Source organism: Cavia porcellus, unplaced genomic scaffold (assembly GCF_034190915.1).
Source record: "Cavia porcellus strain 051 isolate PalLab524CR breed Dunkin Hartley unplaced genomic scaffold, mCavPor4.1 scaffold_6, whole genome shotgun sequence".
Classification (NCBI taxonomy): domain Eukaryota; kingdom Metazoa; phylum Chordata; class Mammalia; order Rodentia; family Caviidae; genus Cavia; species Cavia porcellus.
Genome location: NW_026947489.1, coordinates 42,655,011 through 42,675,773, shown reverse-complemented (window position 1 = coordinate 42,675,773; position 20,763 = coordinate 42,655,011). Strand labels below are relative to the sequence as shown.

At 46.8% G+C, this 20,763-nt stretch overlaps 1 protein-coding gene across 4 annotated transcripts in view; it reads left to right on the top strand.

Moving 5' to 3' along the window:
* The window catches only part of LOC100724125 (solute carrier family 23 member 1-like), a 52,100-nt gene extending 32,041 nt beyond the window's left edge, over nucleotides 1-20,059 (top strand). For 3 of the 4 annotated variants that reach the window (XM_063250538.1, XM_063250537.1, XM_063250540.1), the window contains 9 exons: nucleotides 6,429-6,588; nucleotides 10,275-10,456; nucleotides 11,521-11,641; nucleotides 12,669-12,825; nucleotides 13,250-13,503; nucleotides 16,854-17,018; nucleotides 17,348-17,456; nucleotides 17,547-17,642; nucleotides 18,812-20,059. In XM_063250538.1, coding sequence (XP_063106608.1) covers nucleotides 6,429-6,588; nucleotides 10,275-10,456; nucleotides 11,521-11,641; nucleotides 12,669-12,825; nucleotides 13,250-13,503; nucleotides 16,854-17,018; nucleotides 17,348-17,456; nucleotides 17,547-17,642; nucleotides 18,812-19,116 — 1,549 coding nt within the window. In that variant the 3' untranslated portion in view covers nucleotides 19,117-20,059. The remainder of the gene's footprint in view (nucleotides 1-6,428; nucleotides 6,589-10,274; nucleotides 10,457-11,520; nucleotides 11,642-12,668; nucleotides 12,826-13,249; nucleotides 13,504-16,853; nucleotides 17,019-17,347; nucleotides 17,457-17,546; nucleotides 17,643-18,811) is intronic. The other variant, XM_063250539.1, reaches the window with a different exon arrangement.
* Nucleotides 20,060-20,763: the final 704 nt, after the last annotated feature.

The following is a 20,763-nucleotide window of genomic DNA, read 5'->3' as shown; positions in this document are numbered from 1 at the left end:
GGTAATTCTGGGGGCTGAATGTTCAAGATCAGGGGACCAGGGTGGAATCTGCTGTGGATCCCTTTGTGACTTGTAGATGATGCCTTCTTGCTATGTCCTCCTATAAGGAAGAGAGCTTGCATGTCTCTTTTCCTCCTTTTAGCAATGCTAATCCCATCCTGAAGGTCCCACTGCCACAACTTCATCCAAACTCAAGTCCCCACCTCCAAATACCATTGCACTGAGGCTAAGGCTTCAATATGTGGCCAGTGTGGGGACCCCAACATTTGGTCTGTGGCACCAAATGACTTCTATTTCTTTGGAGGTAAGCAGTTTTGGTGTCTTGATAAGTGGAGGAAAAGCAGTTTTGGTGTCTTGATAAGTGGAGGCAGTGTTCATAGATATTCTATTCTGGGAGCAACCTAGGCTATCGCCTAAGAGGGACATTCTATGCAGGTCAAGGCCTTAGATCTTTCAATAATTAGAAGGATTTTCATGCTGTCCGTCATCTTTTGTTGGTACAGCTTTCAACCTTGTTGCTGCAGCATCCTAGGCCGAATCTCAGGCATGGACTGTGTGTTAGCCTTTATCCTTGTACCTCATGGTTGCTGCTGAGTGGGCATTGGGATTCCACCATGATTCTTGTCCTCAAAGAGAGTCTCAAAAAGAGAATCAGATGTAGGCATAACATAACAGACAGTGCAGCAAGTGTAATAATATTATTACATTCGAAGTGATAATGGTAGCAAGAGAAACAAGACTGTTCCTTAGGAATTCAGAAAAATTATGGCACTTGGCAAATACTATAGAAGCCACTGGAAGGGTGGGGAAGAGCACTGAGGGCAGAAGTGTGTTCATAGGTAACAGCTGCTGTGATTCTGCCATGATGGCAAGCAAAGTCAGTCTCTTTGACATCTCAGGACAAACATCCTTTCCACTAGGGCAGTCCTCTCTGTGACCTGCTCACAAAGCACCATGTAACTGCCTTTAACCGCACTTACCAAGTTTCCAATTTTCTTTCCTATGGCAGAGTTGGCTTTTATAGACAGGGATGGTGCCTGAAGGTATGGTGGGTCTCTACCCAGCGTGGCGCAGGGTGCTATGCAGGATAGAGGGAGGGTATCTTGATCAGCTGTCCTTGCTCACCAAATCCATCAGCTGTGCATTCTTTCTTGCAAATGAATATGGGGGAATTTAGAGAGAGGGCTGCAGATGACTTTTCAATGTTATTAGAAGCTTAAGTGTCCTGTTTTTGGACCAAAATGACTATAAAGCAGAGATGTCCCCCCTAATCATTAGCATAATTAGCAGTTTGTTACTGTAAATCCTGTTATCAGTTGTTCTTGTCACTAACACCAATTGGGCCACATGACTTGGACTTTCTGGCCAGGACTCCGCCACCTCCTGGCTGAATGCTGACTGGTGCCTCCAAGACACTGGTTTTCTTTTGCAGAGAACCTATATAGTTCTACCCACCCGGAAGGGTTCCAAGGTAATGGTATGAAAATATTATGCAGCTTTCAAGTACCATAGGAACTTAGTATTATCCCCATGGACACATTCCTGGAACTTGGCCAATTCCTCCAAAACTAGTCCTCAGATATATTTCGAGACCACAGATTTTGATACTTTACCTCTTATTAGAGGACAAGCGATTTACTATGGTAAAGGAAAAATGTATTCTCTTCTTCAGACTTGAGCATGAAGACTGGGTGGTAAAGGGTGGTGGTGGGGAGCATGCTGGTCAGAGTCAGTCTATGCTTCTAGGGAGGGTTGGAAAGGTGATTGTAAAGGTGGAGATTTGTACCCAGACCTCTGACCATCTAAGCTCAAACTGGCTCTCTCTGCATTGTCTAAATGAGACTATGTGCAGATGAGATTGGGTGGGAAGTGGAAGGATTGAACGGAAAGTGAAGTAGGATTAAAGTCCTACGCAGTGTGGCAGATCTCACACATAACATATCAATCAGCCCCATTAGGTCCTATTTGGAACAAGGTGACATGTAAGTAACTAGCTGAAGTTAATGCATAGCATATCAGGAGTTGTGGGACAGTGTTAGATCACTTCTCTTAAATCAGATCTAACAAAAGCAAAATGAAGAGTGAGGGGAGAGAGTTAAAATAGATCTATTAGAAAGATACTATTAGAAAATAAGGTTCAAAAGTGATTAGTGGACTTAATAAAAGCAACACCATCCAATTAGTACAGGTTATGATACCACACGAAGAGATCTCTGCATCAGGCTTTTAGCCTTAACCATCGGCCCTTGGAGCAGAGAGATGTTATTTTAAGAAAAAAAGAAATAATAATGACTGAAGAGCAAAGCTAAAGTTGTGAAGCACCACACAGCTGAGTGAATACCAGAGACGGGGGGGGGGGGGGGGGCTATAAATGCAAAGTCTTAGAACAGCCCAACCCTGAGGATTCCATGAGCACAGAAGAAAATGGGAGGGATGGAAAACAACCATAGTGAATCCACTTGTGAGAGATGGGACTGCCAAAGAACAGGGAAAAAAGCCCAGGCAATAATACCTGTTATTTAGAGGAACACTAAAGGAAGTGTCCTGCTGTGAGCTGCCTTTTCAGGAAGCACTCACGCACCAGGGAAGGATGCCTGCTCCATACTGAGCTCTTTTGCACCTCTGTCCCTGGAATAACAGTAAGAAACCTGCTCTTGCAGAGAGCAATGTTATCTTCATTTTATTGAAGGGGACACAAAGGCTTATGCAAGCTGAGTGACACGTTAAAGTCACACAGGTGACAAGTGCTAGAGCCAGATTTAAGCTTGTTCTTTTCCGGCAGTATTGTAGGACAGTGAGAAGCCTGGTGATGAGCGAGGAGACTCAAGGGGAATCATGTCCTGATACAGGACCTGATACAGGACCGCGCTGTGAGTTGGGCCCCACATCTGGTATCTGGGGAATGACAAGGCCAGCCTAGCTGAATTTCCCAGCTCTCTTCTAGACCCACAGTGCTGTGAACATTTCTAAGCAACACCCTAAGATTTACCAGGGACATGGAATCAGAAGGGACACGCAGAATAGCAGCAGATTATACTCCTAGGCAAAGTTTTGAAAGAGGACTTGCCTACATCTTCTGGTAGGAGATGGAATAATAAAGGACACAGATGCAATCAAGGTCTCAGATGCAGCTAAGGCCAGTGCTACAGACAACATTGCAAACACAGCGATAAAACCGAGCACACATATCCCAAATGCATAATAGGAAGACTCATACAAGAACTGACACAAATGCACGAAATATGGATCTGTGTATCTACTGAGTGGATCAGAGTTAAAATCTATGTCCAGGCTTTAAAAAGATAATTGTCAACAAAAAAAGGTATTGATATGAAGCTAAGGGGAAGAAGTGAAAATTCCTAACAAAACAAAATGAGAAGGGGAAGAGAAATGATGAAAGACGAAATTGGAAGTTCTGAGTAAGGGATGGATCATTATTTTGGGAACCTAAAGATCAGAATGACGTTACATTGAAGCAAATAAATAGGAACAAGTCCATCTTGCTTTTGAACACAAAAGATATTTAGCAACTATAAGAAAGCAGTGAGCTCATACATCACATTTTCTCAACTAAGTAATAGCATGAACACACTAGAAAGGTGGCTGGTTACTGAAGATTTCTCTTAAATAATTTCTGGGATAGGAATAAATTGGTACATACAATAATTGAAAATATCTGTAAAATGAAAAATAGAACTTAACCATTTAAGAATTATTATAAATATATTATGATAGTACCAAAATTGTGTGTCATAGAGAATATATAGCTAAGAAAAATGTCAGAAATCATGTGACTAAATGAGTGTTTTTCATGGCTTCATAAAATCCAAATTAACATCTGTTAAGGTTTTATTTCATACCTAAGAAACAAGGGGGAAAAGCCTAAAATGGCAAAAATGAAGAACAACATTGGGAGGTTTTTAGGGGCACCAGGTTCTCTGCTGGTGTAATAAAATGAGAATTAATGAATTCCTGCACTCCAGAGCCCAATAATAAAGAAATAGCAAAGACCACAGGGAGCTACTCACAATGGTCTGTTTGTAAGGACAACCGTGGCGTGCTTAAAGCAATCAGCGAGAGTCCACTTGTGAGGAGGGCTGTGTCCCTCCAGAGAAATGGTAACCAGAACACGGCGTGGTCCCTCCTCATTCCCAAGAGTTGTGTTTCAAGAATCCAGTAGATGCCTGAAACTGTATATGATACCACATCATACATATAGTTTAATTTATGAATTAAGCACAATGCAAGGTTAACAATGCCTGGTAATAAATAGAACAATTATGATACATTGTGATAAAAGTTATGTGAATGTGGTCTTTCTTGAATCAAAACAAATATGAGGTATGATAAAATACATGATGACATTTACATTAAAATATATTATTAGTGTAAGTGACACATTGTCGTTAATTTCCCTCAACATGCTGCTCCTTGCTTTCAACACACACCCATCATTCTCAACACTTTCTAAGCAGTTTCGGTGCCATTCATGGTGTGATTGTGAGATGTGGCTTTAAAGAAAAAAACAGTGTCAGCTGCTGCCAAATGCCATCTGGAAAGGCAGACTTGTAAAAACACGACAGTGTTTCTTCATCTACCTCAGTCACTGGACTCGGCACCACGTGACTTTGGCTCTTTCTCAAAGTTAAAATGGCCACGAAAGGGAAATGTTTTGAATCAATCCAGGAAATTGAGGCAGCTATGAGAGTGCCACTAAAGATATGAAACAGGAAAGAGTATTGTGGGCAGGTGAATAGCAATGGGTCTTCTACCAAATAAAAAATTAAACATTCCCTGTACTTTTCAGTCATATCTTGCACTGATATTTCAGACTGTGAATGAGCACAGAAGAGAGACCACTGTCCACAGGGGAGTTTTTCCTTACCAATGTAGTGCCAATACCCGGCACTGGATGTACACCACACGGGAGGTCCTCAATCAGCATCTGATGGGTGACTTAGATGTGCATATGGAATTGCAGCCAACAAGTAAAACACAAGTCTGTACTGCACAATTAGAACTGGCACCAAGACTTAGATGGTCACCTCAACATTTCAAAAGGGATTTTGCAATGATAAGAACACTCTCTTCTTCTCTGTCCAGGTGCTTAGATTCATAATTTGAAAATAGTAAGTGATATATATATATATATATATATATATATATATACATCTATCTATCTATCTATCTATCTATCTATCTATCTATCTATCTATCTATCTATAATCTCACTACCTATGTGTTCCAACCTGTGCATAATGTGTTCCATTTTACTTTGGAGCCTTGTGGCTCTTGATTCATGAATCTTGGTATTGGCCATATGCGTAGTGAACTTACTTGAGGACTGATGTGCATGGCTTGCCTGTGGCAAGTGCTGGGTGCCACTTGGTTCTCTAGTGTTCAGCCACTGAGTGGAGCCCACTGGAGCAGCATACCATTCTATCTTCCTTACAAGAAACCTGTTTAATCATTGTCGAGAACGATCCTTATGTTGTCTTCTGAGAGCCCAGATTCAACACTTTCTGGTATTATTTCTAAAAAGTACCTTTGACTGGGGAATGTGGTTCAGTGGTAGCATGTCCAAGGCTCTGGGTTTGATCCTCACCCCTGGGGAAAAAAATTACATGAAGTTGGTGGGCCCCAGTGACAAATGCAATCAAAGTGCTGGTGTCCTTATGCCATCACCCCAACAATGTCCAGAGCAGGTAGACTAAGTAAACTTCTGTGGCCTCTGTGTCTCTAAGGAAGCAAAGACTGTGGGAGGCTGACTTACATCTGGGTCACCCCCGTGGACATACAGGCCAGGTAGGCATTGCTAGAAATTCCTGTGGAAGCCAGAGGAAGAAACCCACTAGAAACCTGGGTGGGGGGCGCGCCCAGAGAAGAGCCCTCAAGCTGGTTCCATTTGTGTGATAAGAAGGAACCTAGAGGCAGAGGTCCGGAGTTGCCATTTGTCTGGGAACACGAAGGAAGCTAGCAACCCTGAGTTTAGTCTGCGTAGCTCTGGACAGTGGAGGATAAGCTGTTGGTGAAATAAGAAGGGAAACTGTCATATGTGAGCCATGCTGAGATCTGGAATCTGGGGAGGAGTTTCTGCAGCTGGGGTGAAGAATGGCATTCCCTAAGAATATTCACTGAGCTCAGTGCTGGCTCCACAATGTGTCCAAGCACTTAGCTTCCTTCTGGCTTTGTAGCTCCAGGACAGGGCAGGGGATTTGGTCATCCTTCCCCCTGCTCACCTCTCCTTCCTGTCCAAAGGGTGACAGGGTCCATGGGATGACTTGAGCTTAGGAGAGCTCCCAATAGCGGTGAAGAGCAGAGTCCGTGTGTTGCTTCCATGCTGTTAGGACTCGGGCTCAAAACATTCCTTGGGGTCAGCAATAGGCCAGTGTGGGAGGATCTTGGGGTAACCACATTTTCTCCTATAGGCTCCCCATTCTCCAGGGAGGCACATTTGCTTTTGTGGCACCCTCTTTGGCCATGCTGTCTCTTCCGGCCTGGAAATGCCCAGAGTGGACACTCAATGCCAGCCAGGTGGATCCCAGCTCTCCTGAATTCACTGAAGAGTGGCAGAAAAGGATCCGAGAGGTAACGAGACCAGGGAGTAAGTGGGAGGGTCGTAGGGGTTAGACAGAGGCTCTTGAGTCTATTCATTTGTTCAACATTCATTATCCGTCTCCCTGCCAAGAAAGACCCTGGGCTTTAAGATGCTGATGGAGACAGGACAGACACAAATCCTCCCTCGGGGAGCTACAGGCTGGTGTGTGTGGTTGGTGGGGCAGGAGAAAGAAAGAGGTATATTCCAACAGGAAAACAGAAGAGGGGAATTTCAGGAACTCGATTGAAGAAAAGGAAACGGGGATGGGAAGGATTGGGGCTGCTGGGGAGGAACATGAAGATGAGTGTCCTGGGAAGCCTCCATCATTCAAGGAGGAAGAGTTGAGTAAGAGCCCTCCATTTAATACGCTTCCGGTTTGTTTTTGTGCTGGTGACATGCAGAGATCCTGAAAGCAAAGGCAGCCAGTATGATTCTTGGGCCAAACCCTTTGGTTTGGCCTGGTGTTTTGTTTTGTTTTTGCTGCTCCTGAGCAAAAAATGACATTTATATTTTTAAAAGGTTATTAAAAAAAAAAAAAAAAGAACATGTGGCAGAAGCCACACGCGGCCCACAAAATCTAAAATATCTATGCTCTGGCCTTTGACAGAAAAAGTGAAAATTCTTGGTTTAAAACACAGAGAGCTCAGAATAGGAACTCCTCTTGCCTGGATCTCAGACAGAATATTATTTCCCCCATCCACCAGGTGTCAGGAACCTAGTTTTGGCTGTGGTATTTTAGCTCCCTCTGCTGGTCAATTTTTTTTCACCTACCCTATAAATGAAAAGACCAAAATTTCAACCTCATTACCTATACTTGATTCACTGATTGGTTTAATTCCCGGGGTCTCCTATTGAAGTGGATTCCTCACAGCTCAATGAATTGCATTTATCTGTGCACATCTCAAGGCTGGAAACAACCGAATGTACCAGACCAACTGTATATCACAGTCCCAGCCACGGAGGAAAGCCCTAGGAACTCAGCACCAATAAATAGCAGGGTTGGGACACGCAGGGCAAGAAGCAATAGAGAGGGAGAAGTGAGCAGTGATTTTGTTTAGAGAACTGGTGATTTCAGAAGAAAACTGGAAAGAGATGGCGAGTTCAGTCTCTAATACGTTAGACCAATCTAAAGTTCCCCTTCCAGTATCATGGTGACTTAAACTACAGAGCCCATTCACATTACCAAGAGTAAAAAAAAAAAAAAAAAAAAAAAAAAAAGATAAGCAAACTGTATTTTCCAATGCATACTTGAACTTAAAGCCAGGGGGAAAATACTGCTTTCTAGAAACAAAGATGGAAATTATAACCAGAATCGTGGAGTTTGTAATAGTAGGGTGATGAATCAGACCTCACTATAGAACCAAAGGCCAGAAGCCTGGGTTTTCATGAGTCACTGGTAACCTGAAAGGGAGTGAATTCCTTTTAAGGGAATTAGCAAGGATGCTTTTCATTCTGCCCAGGGGTCTGTGGGAAGTGTTGGAACATAGATTTGCATGAGAAATAGACACTCCAACACATGCCATGGTGGTATGTGGAGAGCTTTTCAAGCTCAGAAATAAAAACTGGTCCTGTCAAATGAAATACGTGGGGTTCTCAGGAAAAGAAAATGTAAAGTCATTCTTTTGGCATGTTTCTGTGTTCTAGGGTACACAGGATTCCCACAGGAGCAAATAATTCCCCTGAACATGATCCCACTGATGTAAATTTCATAATATATTATGCCAGACATTCAGAAGAAGCAAGAGAAAACTGAATATTTTGTAAGAGACTATTCAATTAATTTAAGAGAATCAAGAAACAACAGAAACCATAATACAGAAGATTAAATGAAATAAGAATAGGAAAATTTTAAAATAGAACCAAGCAGAACTTCAGTATTACGAATATATAATCAAATCATTGCAATTTTAAAATACATATAATGATTAAATAGCATTAGACAAAGCTAAAGGGAAATTTGTGAATAGATTAAATAACAATCTAAGGAAATAATCCAGGATACAGCACAGAGGGGTAGAAAGATGGGAAATATGACATAAAGAATAAAACATGGAGAAATAGAAGGACAAGTCCAAGCTGTATCTAATAGGAATTCCAAAGAGTGATAATAAGAAACGGGTAAAAGTGACAGCCATAGAAGAGATGTGATGGTGGACACATTAGGACAGATGAAGGATGGTCATCAGCACTCCGGTCTCAGCTGGAGTAAATAACATAAGTCTGATGCTAGACACACCGTGATGAAACTGTGATATCATATACAAAGAGAAAGTATTAGAAGCAACCTGGAAAAAGTGGTATAACCAAGAATAGCAAGTGGTCATCAGCTGCTTTCTCATTAGCCACCTCAGAGACTGGAAGACAACGGAACATTTTAATTCATGTCACATAAGATTGATGGCACACTAAAGGCATTTTTGATTAAATAAAGATGGAGAAGGTGAGGTATATAGCTCGGAGGCCCAAGCACCTGCCCAGCAAGCAAAAGGTCCTGAATTCAATTCCCAGTATAGAACAAAAACAAAGTAAAACAAAACCCAAAGATTAAGAGAGCTTATCCATCACAGACCTTGACTGAAATATCTACTCAAAAGGAAATTCAGTAGAAAAATAGAGAAGAAAGAAACATCTGGTAATAAGAAGTATGTATTAGTTAGCTTAGGCTGCCATAACAAAATCCCAGAAACTGGATGAGTTAAGCAAGAGAAATGGATTTTCTTACAGTTCTGGAGGCACAAAGCCTGACAATGAGGTGCCATCATAGTTGGGTTTTGCTTAGGGCCCTCCTCTTGGATGATAGACTGCTGTTTTCTAACTATGTCTGCCCACAGTCTTTCCTTGGCATGGGATGTGGGGAGGGGAGAAATCTTTTTATTAGAACGAGGGTGCTAATGATATCATGGAGCCCCTCTCCTGACCTAATTACCGCTCAAGCCCTCATCTCTAAATACCATCAACAAATGAATATGGGCGGGGGCATAATTTGGTCCTTAGCAGTTGGTAAATGTGAGTATTGATTATAGAAAAATATAATAAAATTCATATTTATGACAGTGAAAATGTAAGCTGATAAATATCTGGCAAAAACTGCCTGTTTTTGAATACCTAATGAGTTAAGAATAGTTTTATGTTTTAAGTGGTAATTTTTTAAAAATCACAAAGAATAATATATCCTGACACATAAAAATTATGTGAAATGCAAATGCCAGTGACTATAAGTAAAGTTTTATGAGAATACAGTGATGCACATTTGTTCTCTCTTGTCTGGAAAAGTTACAACAGAGCTCTTGGGCTCACAAAGCCTAAAACATCCGCTAACTGGTCCTTGACAGTACGAGTTTGCCACCCCTGCAACAGGAAAAATACAGCAGCGAGGTGGTCCGTGTCCCCTAATCGCATTAGCGCTCACGCCATTGCCACCGCCATGCTGGTGATCAATGGGTCATTTCGAAGCTATTTCCTGAAAAGCTTCCCTAGCGCGAAGCTGTCCACCAGGCAGCTGGACACGCAGCATCAGGGAAAGATGGTGCTGTTCTTCCCACTTCCACTGAGTTTCAGCTCCGCCCCTGCTCTGCTTGGGAGGCACTGCCCAGGCATGGTCAGGACCGGTGCTGAGTGGCAGCAGCAGGAGCCACCATGCTGGCCCAGGCTGGGCTGAGCCTGCTCTTTCCTTCAGCTGCAGGGCGCCATTATGGTGGCTTCCTGTGTGCAGATACTGGTGGGCTTCTCTGGCCTAATTGGCTTTGTCATGCGCTTCATTGGCCCCTTGACCATCGCTCCAACCATCTCCCTGGTGGCCCTGCCTCTCTTTGAATCGACAGGTGAGGACGTCGGAATCCACTGGGGGATCTCCTCTCTGTAAGTATTCTGTGGGAAAGGGAGCCCATCTACATTTTTGTTTTTGGTGGAATATTACCTAGTAAGACTAACAGGACCCAGGAGATTGGCAAACTCTTGTGTTTTCCAAATACTTTACTGAACATTATCATACATTGTGTGTGTGTGTGTTACTGGGGACTGAAACTATATGGCCTTCACACTGAGCTATCTCCCCAGATCTTTTTGTGTATGTGTTTTTTTTTTTAATTTTAAGAAATGATCTCACTTAAATTGTTAGATTGCTCAGGCTGGATTCATACTTGTGATCTTCCTGCCCTCCCAGAATGCTGGCACTCCAGGCTGTTGAGTCTTTTAAGAACCAAAGTTACTACTTATCATTCATTAATATTGTTAATTATTTTATCTTACTAACCACAACATGAGTTAATCACCAGCAGTAAAGAATACACTGCAAAACGTTGATCCTGTGGATCTCCTGCCAGCTACGTTTCCATGGAGTGGGGAAGGGTATAAAGGCTGGCTGTCTCAAGCATGGTACAGTCACAAAGAGAGAGAGAGATAAGGTCGGATGGGGAGCCTGTGCAATCCAGGGACAGCCATGAGTCACAGGGTGCAGAGGACGTGATCATAGCCAGCCGGAAGGGAGGGCCAGGAGGCTTCATGGCAAATGCAGCCTCCTCACTGAAAGCGACTTGGAAGGGTCTCGGGGGTGACACTGTCCTTCACTCTGCCCTCTGTGGTCTTGGGGTGGGGGGTGTGAGGACCATGAGCCTGCAGGGGGCCCTGGACAGGAAGATGGTCCTTGACTGGCTCCTTGGCTGTAACAGCTGGATCTGTGTGAATCTCCAGAAACAGTGGCAGCTTATCTCACTGTTCCTCTTGGGCCACACACAGTAGCTCCCAAGATGAGACAAGTCCTGCTCAGAGAAGGCAGGTCTGTCTGCACTCGGAGGGGGCCCTCCCAGTGAGGGTACCGCTTGGAGAGACACAGGACGGCTCACTCCCTGGCCACCCAAACTCTTGTGTGCCCTCAGGATGCGCCCGTCGCACAGGTGGGGTATGGTTGTTCCTTCCTGTTTCAGGACTATCTTCCTCATCGTGCTGTTTTCTCAGTACCTAAAGAATGTCGCGGTGCCTGTGCCTGTTTATGAAGGATGGAAGAAATATCGCACTGCCAAGTTCTACGTGTTTCAGGTCTTCCCTGTAAGAAGCGCCCCTTTCCCTGTGCAGTCCTAGGTGGCTCCTGGGGAGTGCAGGCGGGACACCTGCCCCATGCCTAGAGGGTCCCCGGTCTTTGCTCCCTGGTCTGCTGTGGTTTATCCAAGGACAGGGGCAGCCCAGGAGTGTGTGGTGTGTGCCTGCCACCCCAGGTCTGCTCTCAAATGCTTCTTCCAAAGCCCCAGGGAACCTGTGTGGGGCAGTCAGCCTTCTCCTCATGACAATGTCCTGGTAGACATCCAAATCCACCTTGAATGGGGAAACACCGAGCAGCCTGTTGGGCCACATTACTTAGGTCAGGGTCTTTCAAGATGGCTCGGGGAGATCCAGTTACTGGTGGTACTATGGTGCCTCTCTTTTCAGATTTTTCCCACTGAATTTTGTGTAGTTGTCAGCTACACAACTGTCTTCCAGTTCAGTAAAACTGTAACCTTTATTTCGCATTGTAAAATGGAACTTCTACGTAATGATCTCACTGATCCTTGAACGACTCCACTGCCCAGTGATTCTAAAATTCAGTGTGTATAGGACAATTTATTTCAAATACAGTTCTGGCCTCCTACCACCTGAGACTTAAAATTATACATCTGAGGACTTCACTTTAGAAAGCTCTTTTAGCCAGGCATGGTGGCACATGCTTTTAATCTCAGGACTCAGAGAGGCTGAGGCAGGAGGACCACAAATTCAAACCCAACCTAGGCAACTTAGGGAGAACCTGTCTCAAAATTAAGGTCCAGTCCTCATAAATAAATAAATGGCCCTGTTTCAGGCCCCCAGCTGTGCCCAATGCTCTGTCCCAATTTGCCATGAGTCTCTCCCACAGGTTATTTTCTGCTTCTCTTTCCAGCCTGTTTTTCTAACACACTAGCTTATCCATGGACGTAGCAGGTGCCTCTCATCACTGGCAAGACTGGGAACCTGGGACATCCACAGACCCGGGAGGGAGCCTTCCCAAATGCCTCCTCAGGGGTGGCAAGGGCAAGTTGGCTGCTGACGGGTAGCTCCTCTGCAGGTGCTGCTGGCCCTCTGTCTGTCCTGGCTCCTCTGTTTTGTGCTCACCATCACTGACGTCCTCCCTTCAGCCCCCACTGACCCAGGGTACCTGGCCCGCACTGACTCAAGAGGCAGCGTCCTGAGCCAGGCCCCTTGGTTTCGCATCCCTTACCCAGGTAGGGGCACGTGGTGGTTCTTCTTGCTGGGGACAGCACTCGGGGCTCAGGGAGGGCACTGTAGTGGATGTTGGCACTGGGAGGGGTTGACAAGGAGGGTAAGGCCCAGGAGGACTATGTCTGACTCTTGAGAGATGCAGGAGGCCCCAGGTCATTGCAAACCCTGCAGAGTAATAGACCGAGGACTGGTATCCCAGGCCCACGTGGAAGCCAGGCTCCATCCCCTCCATGCTGCTCAGGACTTGCAGGCTGGGACTGGGGTGAAATAGGGAGACAGCCTTGACCCCTAACCAGAACTTCCAGTCTCCTCCTGGGTTCCCAGGACCTCACAAAGGGAACCAGCCTCCCTGGGACGCCTCTGGCAAGGAAAGATGTGGGCTTCTGCAGCTCTCCTGAGAGGATGTGGCTCTACCCTGGATTTCAGGACAGTGGGGCCTCCCGACCGTCAGCCTGGCTGGGGTCTTCGGGATCATCGCTGGCGTGATCTCCTCCATGGTGGAGTCCGTGGGTGACTACTATGCCTGTGCCCGGCTGGCAGGAGCCCCACCCCCTCCAAAGCATGCCATCAACCGTGGCATCTGCATCGAGGGCCTTGGCTGCCTGCTGGCAGGGGCCTGGGGGACAGGGAATGGCACCACCTCTTACAGTGAGAACATCGGGGCGCTGGGCATCACCAGGGTAAGTTTACTTGCAAGGACCCACCTGGTCCTTTACTCAGTCACATCTTAACAGTCCTCTTTCAATTCAAAGTGACACACAGTTTGGACGTGAGGACATGGGTGTCTTTGCCTTCTGCTCTTGGCCATCCTTGGCTGTGGCATTGCCACACCAAGTCTGTGCTGCACTGGCAGGTGTCGCCTTTCTGAGCACTGAAGAGCAGGAGCCCCTCCTTGCTGGGATTCAGGCAGGAGGTCCACCACCCTGCCCAGCCTGAGCATTCCATTTCAACCTGGTCACTGTCACCTAACATCCCTGGCACCAGACTCCCAAAGGCCTTGTGGACCCAGGTGGTGCCCCATCCTGCCTTCCCCTGCGGCCCTTTCTTAATGAGCTCAGCCAGACCCCAGACCATCCTTATCTTCGACTGTCTGCAGTTTCCTGGCCAGTCACAGCTTCTCCACATGGCTCCTTTGCCCACCCCCTCCCTCTCTCGCCAGCACCATGGCCCCCGTCTCCCTCCTGGATTCGGTAGCAGTTCCACATATCCGCTCTTGCTAGGACCTGGACTATCTCAAATCCAGCTATCTCACAACCACCCGAGGATCCTTCCAGAGCCTAATTCTGACCAGATTGGCCTCTGCTCACACCCTCCATGTGGCCCCACATTTTACACAGTAATCGTTCCTTAGTTAATTGTCAAGCACAAAACAGAACAAAACATTCCTTGGATGTGGTAGGAATTTCCAGTATGGACAGTTAAATAAATAAACTGTTAGACCAGAAAGAAAAAATAATCAAGTATATAATCTACTTTTATTGCTGTATTAATGGACTTTAGTTGACACTAGATTATCTTTTTAAAAGATTTGATTGTGGTAAAAGGACCAAACATAAAATTTGCCACCATACACATTTTTAAGTCATGCATTCATAGTGCCATACAACACATCTCCACAACTTTATCATCTTGAAAAATCAAATCTACATATAGTCTCCCACCCCACTCCCCACCATCTTTTGTGGTACTGGTGATTGAGCCCAGAGCCTTCAGACTGTATTAAATCCTTAGCCCCTTTTTAATTTTCTTTTTCTTTTATTTTGAGATAGGACTAAAGTCATTGAGTTGTTTAGGCTGGCCTCAATTTCAAGGTCTTCCTGCTCAGCCTCCAGGAATTCTGGGATCACAGGCATGTACTGCTACACCTAGCTCTATTATAGAGTCTTTTTTAGACACACATAAGTGAGAAACAGAGTCAAGAACTGTTTAAGTACATAAATTGACAGCAGACTACTAATGAGACATTCAGGCAAGAACATTTGTAGCACAGCCCTAACTTTGGAGGGGTTCCCTCTCTGAGGTGAGCACCCTGCAGGGCTGGACAGCATTTCATGGCACATATTCCCCATCACAGTGTCACCCAGAGCAGTTTCATTACATTATAAACTCAGAGGCTATTTTTACGTCACTGGCTAAAACTCACCCAGACCCAGGCTCGAAGTTGAGCAGCACAACAGGCTGCGGCGATTGTGCTGTGACCATTTTATGTGCCCAGCCCATGGGGACCTGTACGGACCCTGTCGGTAAGCTTATGCTGGGGCGGGCTGTTTCTTTTTCTTTATATCTTGCAGAAACTTCATTCTATTTCATGATCTAAAAGCCACTGTAAGAAAATGGCCAGAACACATTTCTTAAGCATTCCGGAACTCCTAGCTACTCAGCAAACCCCATGCACACCAGGTGTAGCAGTTCGGAGTGATTCCAACCAGAGCAAACACTATGAACGTCACTTGCAAGGGTTCAGCCTGAGAGCAGCATTTGAGGCTTGCTCATGGAAGTGAACTTTCATGGGGCTGGAGTGTACCAGCTCCGCGCTATGATAGCAGGGGAAGGGTGTTATCCTGGGTTTGAATGCTAAGTATGCCTTCGCAGGAGGAAAAGCCATAGTTAACAATCACCTGTTGAGAAAATATACCACTGTCCTAACAGAGAAATGTGTTGGTTAATAATTACTAAATAACTTTTATGGGGAGTATTTATAAAATATAAGCTATATCCTCTCTATCTTGCTTAAAAACTATTTATGGAGACCTTCTCTCGTCTTTGAGTTTTCTACTTTTTTTTTTTTTACCACCTAAAAAAAAAAATGTACCACCTTGATCATCTCTCAATGTACATCTGGTAGTGTCAAGTACCTTCACATTTTTGTCAGCCATCAGCACCACCCATCCCTGGAACTCTTTCCTCCTGCAGAACTGAACTTCTGTCCTGCTAAACACCTGCCAGGTTCCTGCCCCATTCCATGGCCACTGCCATCCTGCCTACCTCTGTCTCTGTGGACTTGAACTCCTCCCTGGTACCTGGTCTAAGTGGAATCACGCTACTGGTCTTTGTGACTGCATTATTTCACTTAGCATAACGTCCACAGGGCTAATCCAGGTTGTAGGTGATGTCAGAATTTTCTTTCTAAGGCTGAGTCACATCTTGCTGTACACATAGACAACATTTGGTTCATGCATCCTCTTTTGATTTTATTCTGACTCCTCTCCCAGGGCACCCAGGAACCTGCAGGATGAAGCCCGTGCCTTGTTCTGAGTTTCCAACTTCTTCCTTCTCCCCAGCTCTCTGCCACTTAGGCACACAGTGTTCCCTTTGGTCTTGAGTCACCAGCGTCAGCACTTGCTATTTCTCTATAGAGTGCTCTTTCACCAAACCTTTATGTGTTTGCCTCTTCCTCTTCTCTTAGATCCCAGCTGACTGCTGTCCTAAACAGGCCACCACTGACCTTCTGTAGAGCCCCAGCCCTACTACCTTGGACCCTGTCACTTGTGATGACTATCTTTAAAGCAACCATGTATTGCTACTGGAAATTAGCTATTTTGTTTACTAAATCTCCTACTCAGTATCTGTCCTTTCCCCTAAAATTATAAACTTCATTTACAAAGTAATAGGTATCAGGGAAATGGACCTGGATGTGGTATGAATAACATGTAGCTAGAAACTTGCAGCACTGTTGATAAAACCCAGGAACCAAGCTAGAAAGAGGGGACCTGGGTGTTACTGAGCATGGCTCTTGTGTGTCCTCGAATCCCTTGCTTGCACCTCTGGGCCTTGGCTCTCTGCTGTATAGCATGAGGTCCGAATGAGCCGCTCTCTCCATCTCCTTCTTCCCTGGCCTCTGGTGATACAGGAAGCCTGGTGCTACTTCCCTGTGCAGGATTCTCAGGGAAGGAGAGGGCAGAGGCTGGGCCCCAGGACCACATTCTCAGCCTTTCCCAATCCAGCTGGGAGTAGAAAGATTTGGGTGTGTATGTGGCATCATTCCCATGAATATACCTCCCTGTCCCTCTCTCATCCCTGGGTCCTACAGGTGGGAAGCCGGAGAGTGATTGTCGCTGCAGGCTGTGTGCTGCTCGTGATGGGTGTGTTTGGGAAGATTGGGGCTGCATTTGTCACCATTCCAACCCCTGTGATTGGAGGCACATTCCTCGTCATGTTTGGGGTCATCAGTGCCATGGGGATTTCCAATCTTCAGGTGAGGGGGGTGAGACACCCTCAGAGAGGCAGCAGCATTGCCCCTCTTGAGAGAAGCCCACAGGACTGTGGAGAACAGGATGGCTGGGGACTTGGTGAGGAGGAGGAGGAGGAGTAGGAGAAGGAGGAGGAGGAAGAGGAAGAAGAGGAGGAAGAGGAGGAGGAGAAGGAGGAGGAGGAGAGAATCTTTTATTCCTGAAGACACACTGGCCCCCAAATAGGAGACATGAATGGCCAGAGGCACAGCACCTGAGCCCCAGTCAGCCATCATGTCTCTGCGTGGTAAAGGTGCGATGACACCTGTGTGAGCTCCCAGCCTTTCTCCTGCAGTATGTGGACATGAACTCATCTCGGAACATCTTCATCTTTGGCTTCTCCATCTACTGTGGGCTTGTCATTCCCAGCTGGGTGAACAGGAATCCCGAGAAGCTGCAGACAGGTGACTGATCTCTGTCCTGTTATCGCCACTGTGGGTGTGAGTGGCAGGGCTCTTGGCCCCTGGGAACCTGTCCCTGTTGTCTCACTCCAGGGATCCTCCAGCTGGACCAGGTCCTCCAGGTGCTGCTGACCACAAGCATGTTCGTCGGGGGCTTCCTGGGCTTTCTCCTGGACAACACCATCCCAGGTAGGGCCCACCTGTGAGCTAAGGACGGGCAGCATTTGGGTCACCAGTTGTGTCAGGCTGGTCACAGCATACCCCAAATGGGCCCTGAATGTGGAGGTGAGGTGAGGAGGACCTGTGTCAGTCAGCTTAGGCTGCTATGACAAAACAGCACAGACTGGGGGCTTAGAGGACAAGAGACAAAGGCTAGTAATTCGGGTGTGAGCAGCTCGGCTTCTCCAGAAGCCTGGAGGCCTTCCCGGAACTTGCAGATGCTGCCTTCTGACTGTGTGACCCTTTCTGTGAGCATGGTGCTCCTGGTGTTTTTCCTGGGTCCAAATCTCTTTTTATAAAGACTCCATTCATATTGGATTAGAACCCACCTACAAGACCACACTGCAACTTTATTACCTCTTTAAAGCCCCTGCCACAAAATATAGTCACATTCTGAGATGCTGGTAATTAGGGTTCTAATACATAAACTTTAAGGGGACAGAATTTAGTCCATAGCAAACCGGCAGCAAAAGCAAAAAGACACAGCCTGGCTCTCTTAAAGCCTGCCATCTAATCGGTGAGAGAGACCACATGTTTGCTCACTGATTTATATCTTTAATAAAAATCCTTTGAGCATTTGCTATGTACCAGATATGTTCTGAGAACAGAAAGAAAAGTACGGCAAGTCTCTGCCTCCTAGAAACCCACGGGCTGATGGGGAAAGACACAAGGACCAGACACACACAGTGCTGCTGGCTAGCGGGAGCTGGGTAGCAGGTTCCATGATGGGCAAATTGGAGGTGCAGGGTGAATGGGAGTGACTTCTGGAAGGTATAGCCAGGTCCCTCCTTTCTTCTGCCTGCCCTCTGGCTTCCTGAGGATCCCGGTGGCCATACCTGCTTCAGAGTGTTCCATTTGCCATGCAACTACTTGCCACCAAATCCAAAGTGCCAAATGGCCTGCAACCATTAGGATGCAGTTGAGTCCATCTCTGCTTCCTAACTGGCTGTGGCAGGGGGTGGGGGAGACCCCGGGGGCCTGGAGAAGAGGAGCTTGGAGAGGCCTTGAGGAGGGGCCAAGTTGGCAAAAGAGGGTCTGTATGTATGTAGCAGGGGAGGGAAGAGGAGAGAGAGGAAGCAGGCCTGTGTGAGGTCAGTGACAGGTCACTGCGGGTCTTGACCTATGCTGTCTCCCATCAGGAAGCCAGGAAGAGCGAGGCCTGCTGGCCTGGTCTCAGATCTACAAGGAGTCTGAGACCACACTGCAGGCTTCAAAGGTCTACGGTCTGCCCTGGGGTGCCGGCACCCGGTTCTGTACGTGTTCCTGTGCCCGCGTGTTGCCCTTCTGGCCTAAGCCAGGCCAGGAAGATGCTGGCCACAGGCCAAACGAGCCTTTGCTTCTGAGCATCCTTAGCAGAGCACCTGAATACCAGGATCAGATGGCAGCTGGCTCCGCAAACCAGACCACCCAGGACCACCAACCCAGGTCACACCTGGCTCCCTAGGTCACCACAGGCCACAATGCATCCTTCTGTTGTTTCCCAAACTCCAGCTTGGACCAACTCCCTGGGGCCCAGCAGAACTCTGCTTTTCCACCAAGTACTACTTTAACAAATTAGGAGGAAGAGGCAGGAGGGGATGGGCTATTTGCTGAAAGATGACACAACACAGGTTTCTTTTCCAAACACAAGTCAAGGCCCTGTCATCCTCCCCTCCAAGTCCCTCTGCCAAGGCTTGTGTGGGCAGTGTGAGGAGTACCCCACTGGTCTAGCACCTCCTCCCAGTTCCTGGGGAGTCATCCTCTCTCAGCTTGGGGACCCTGGCCTGGCCACCTTTCCCTGAGCAGACTTGAGGCAGGACAGTGGCTGAGCTCTGTTCTGTTGTGGCTCCCACATTATCCCTCTTTTCTTCTGTCTCCCCTCCAAGAGTGAATGGTCTTCTGGGGACTCCAGCCCCACAGCATGGTGGCCACCCAGTCCCTTTCAGGAGGACAAGGGCATCCAGGTTAAGGGGGCTGAGTCCTCAGAAAGACGAGAGGGAAAGTCTGAGCCTCCCTCTCATCCCAGGCCATTTCCATTTTTCTTCTGTGTCTGCTCCACAATGTCTTGCAACCTCCCAAGCAACATCCAGTGTCTACAGCTTCCCTGGGAAATGAGTGCTTTGGTTGTGGCAGGCTTCAGATGGGGACATATTTCAGATGATGTCAGATATTTCAGACTCTGCCTGTCTGCAACCTTTCTTGGTCAGGTCCATGAAGGGTCCCACCCCTACCCACAATCAAACAGAAAACCTGACCCTGCGCAGCAGCAAGTGGGCCACATTTCCCTCATGAGCGACTCCCACATCCTTAGTGGATTCTGTCTGTGTGCTGTTCCCCTTTATGCTGCAGCAAAGGTTCTAATAAAGCCTCTTTTTGGATGGCACAGTCTCGCCTACCATAAACCTCCAGCAGAGTGTGCTGTGTGTGCTGCTTCAAAGAGCTGGGAACATCAGAGGCCACTGACTCTGGTGGCCAGTAGTCCAAGCCAGTAAAACTGAAGCTGGTCAGCAACAGAGAATGACAGGCAGTGATGGAGGCTTGCTGGCAGATTTCCTTCAGGCTTCAGTCCTCACAGCTGTATGTTCCAGGTCCTTCGGAGAAACTTGTGTCTCTCAGGCCTGTTGTTCTGCCCCTCTGCAGAAGCCAGACTTACGCAGCACTGGCTGATACAGACATATAATAGAAGAAACAGACAAACATGCAACAGAGATGGGGACAGCCCTTGCTGGGGGTGTTTGGCTAAGTACCATGAAGGGGGTTTTATGTAGTAAGTCCATCCTGGTCTGCAACCGGATGTGACTTGTGGGGGAGGGGCAGGCAAGCAGAGAGCTGCTGGGGCCAACAACTGATGTGGAGCCATCAGCCAGCTCAGGCCACAGGAAGGGACATTTCCAGCATTCTGCTGAGGTTCCCTCTGCTCTCTGGCACATTCTGCTGTAGGATAGAGCCACAGCCTTGGACTAACAGGACCAGGTGGGGCTGAGTGCAAGAAGGAGGGACCGACCACAGTGCCTAACTGCCTAGGGCCCATTGTGAAGACTCCTGGCTTCTCCTTCACTTCCCGAGTCTCTGGGTTTTGCTGATCTCAGTGTCTTTCTTTTCCTGTCTTTTC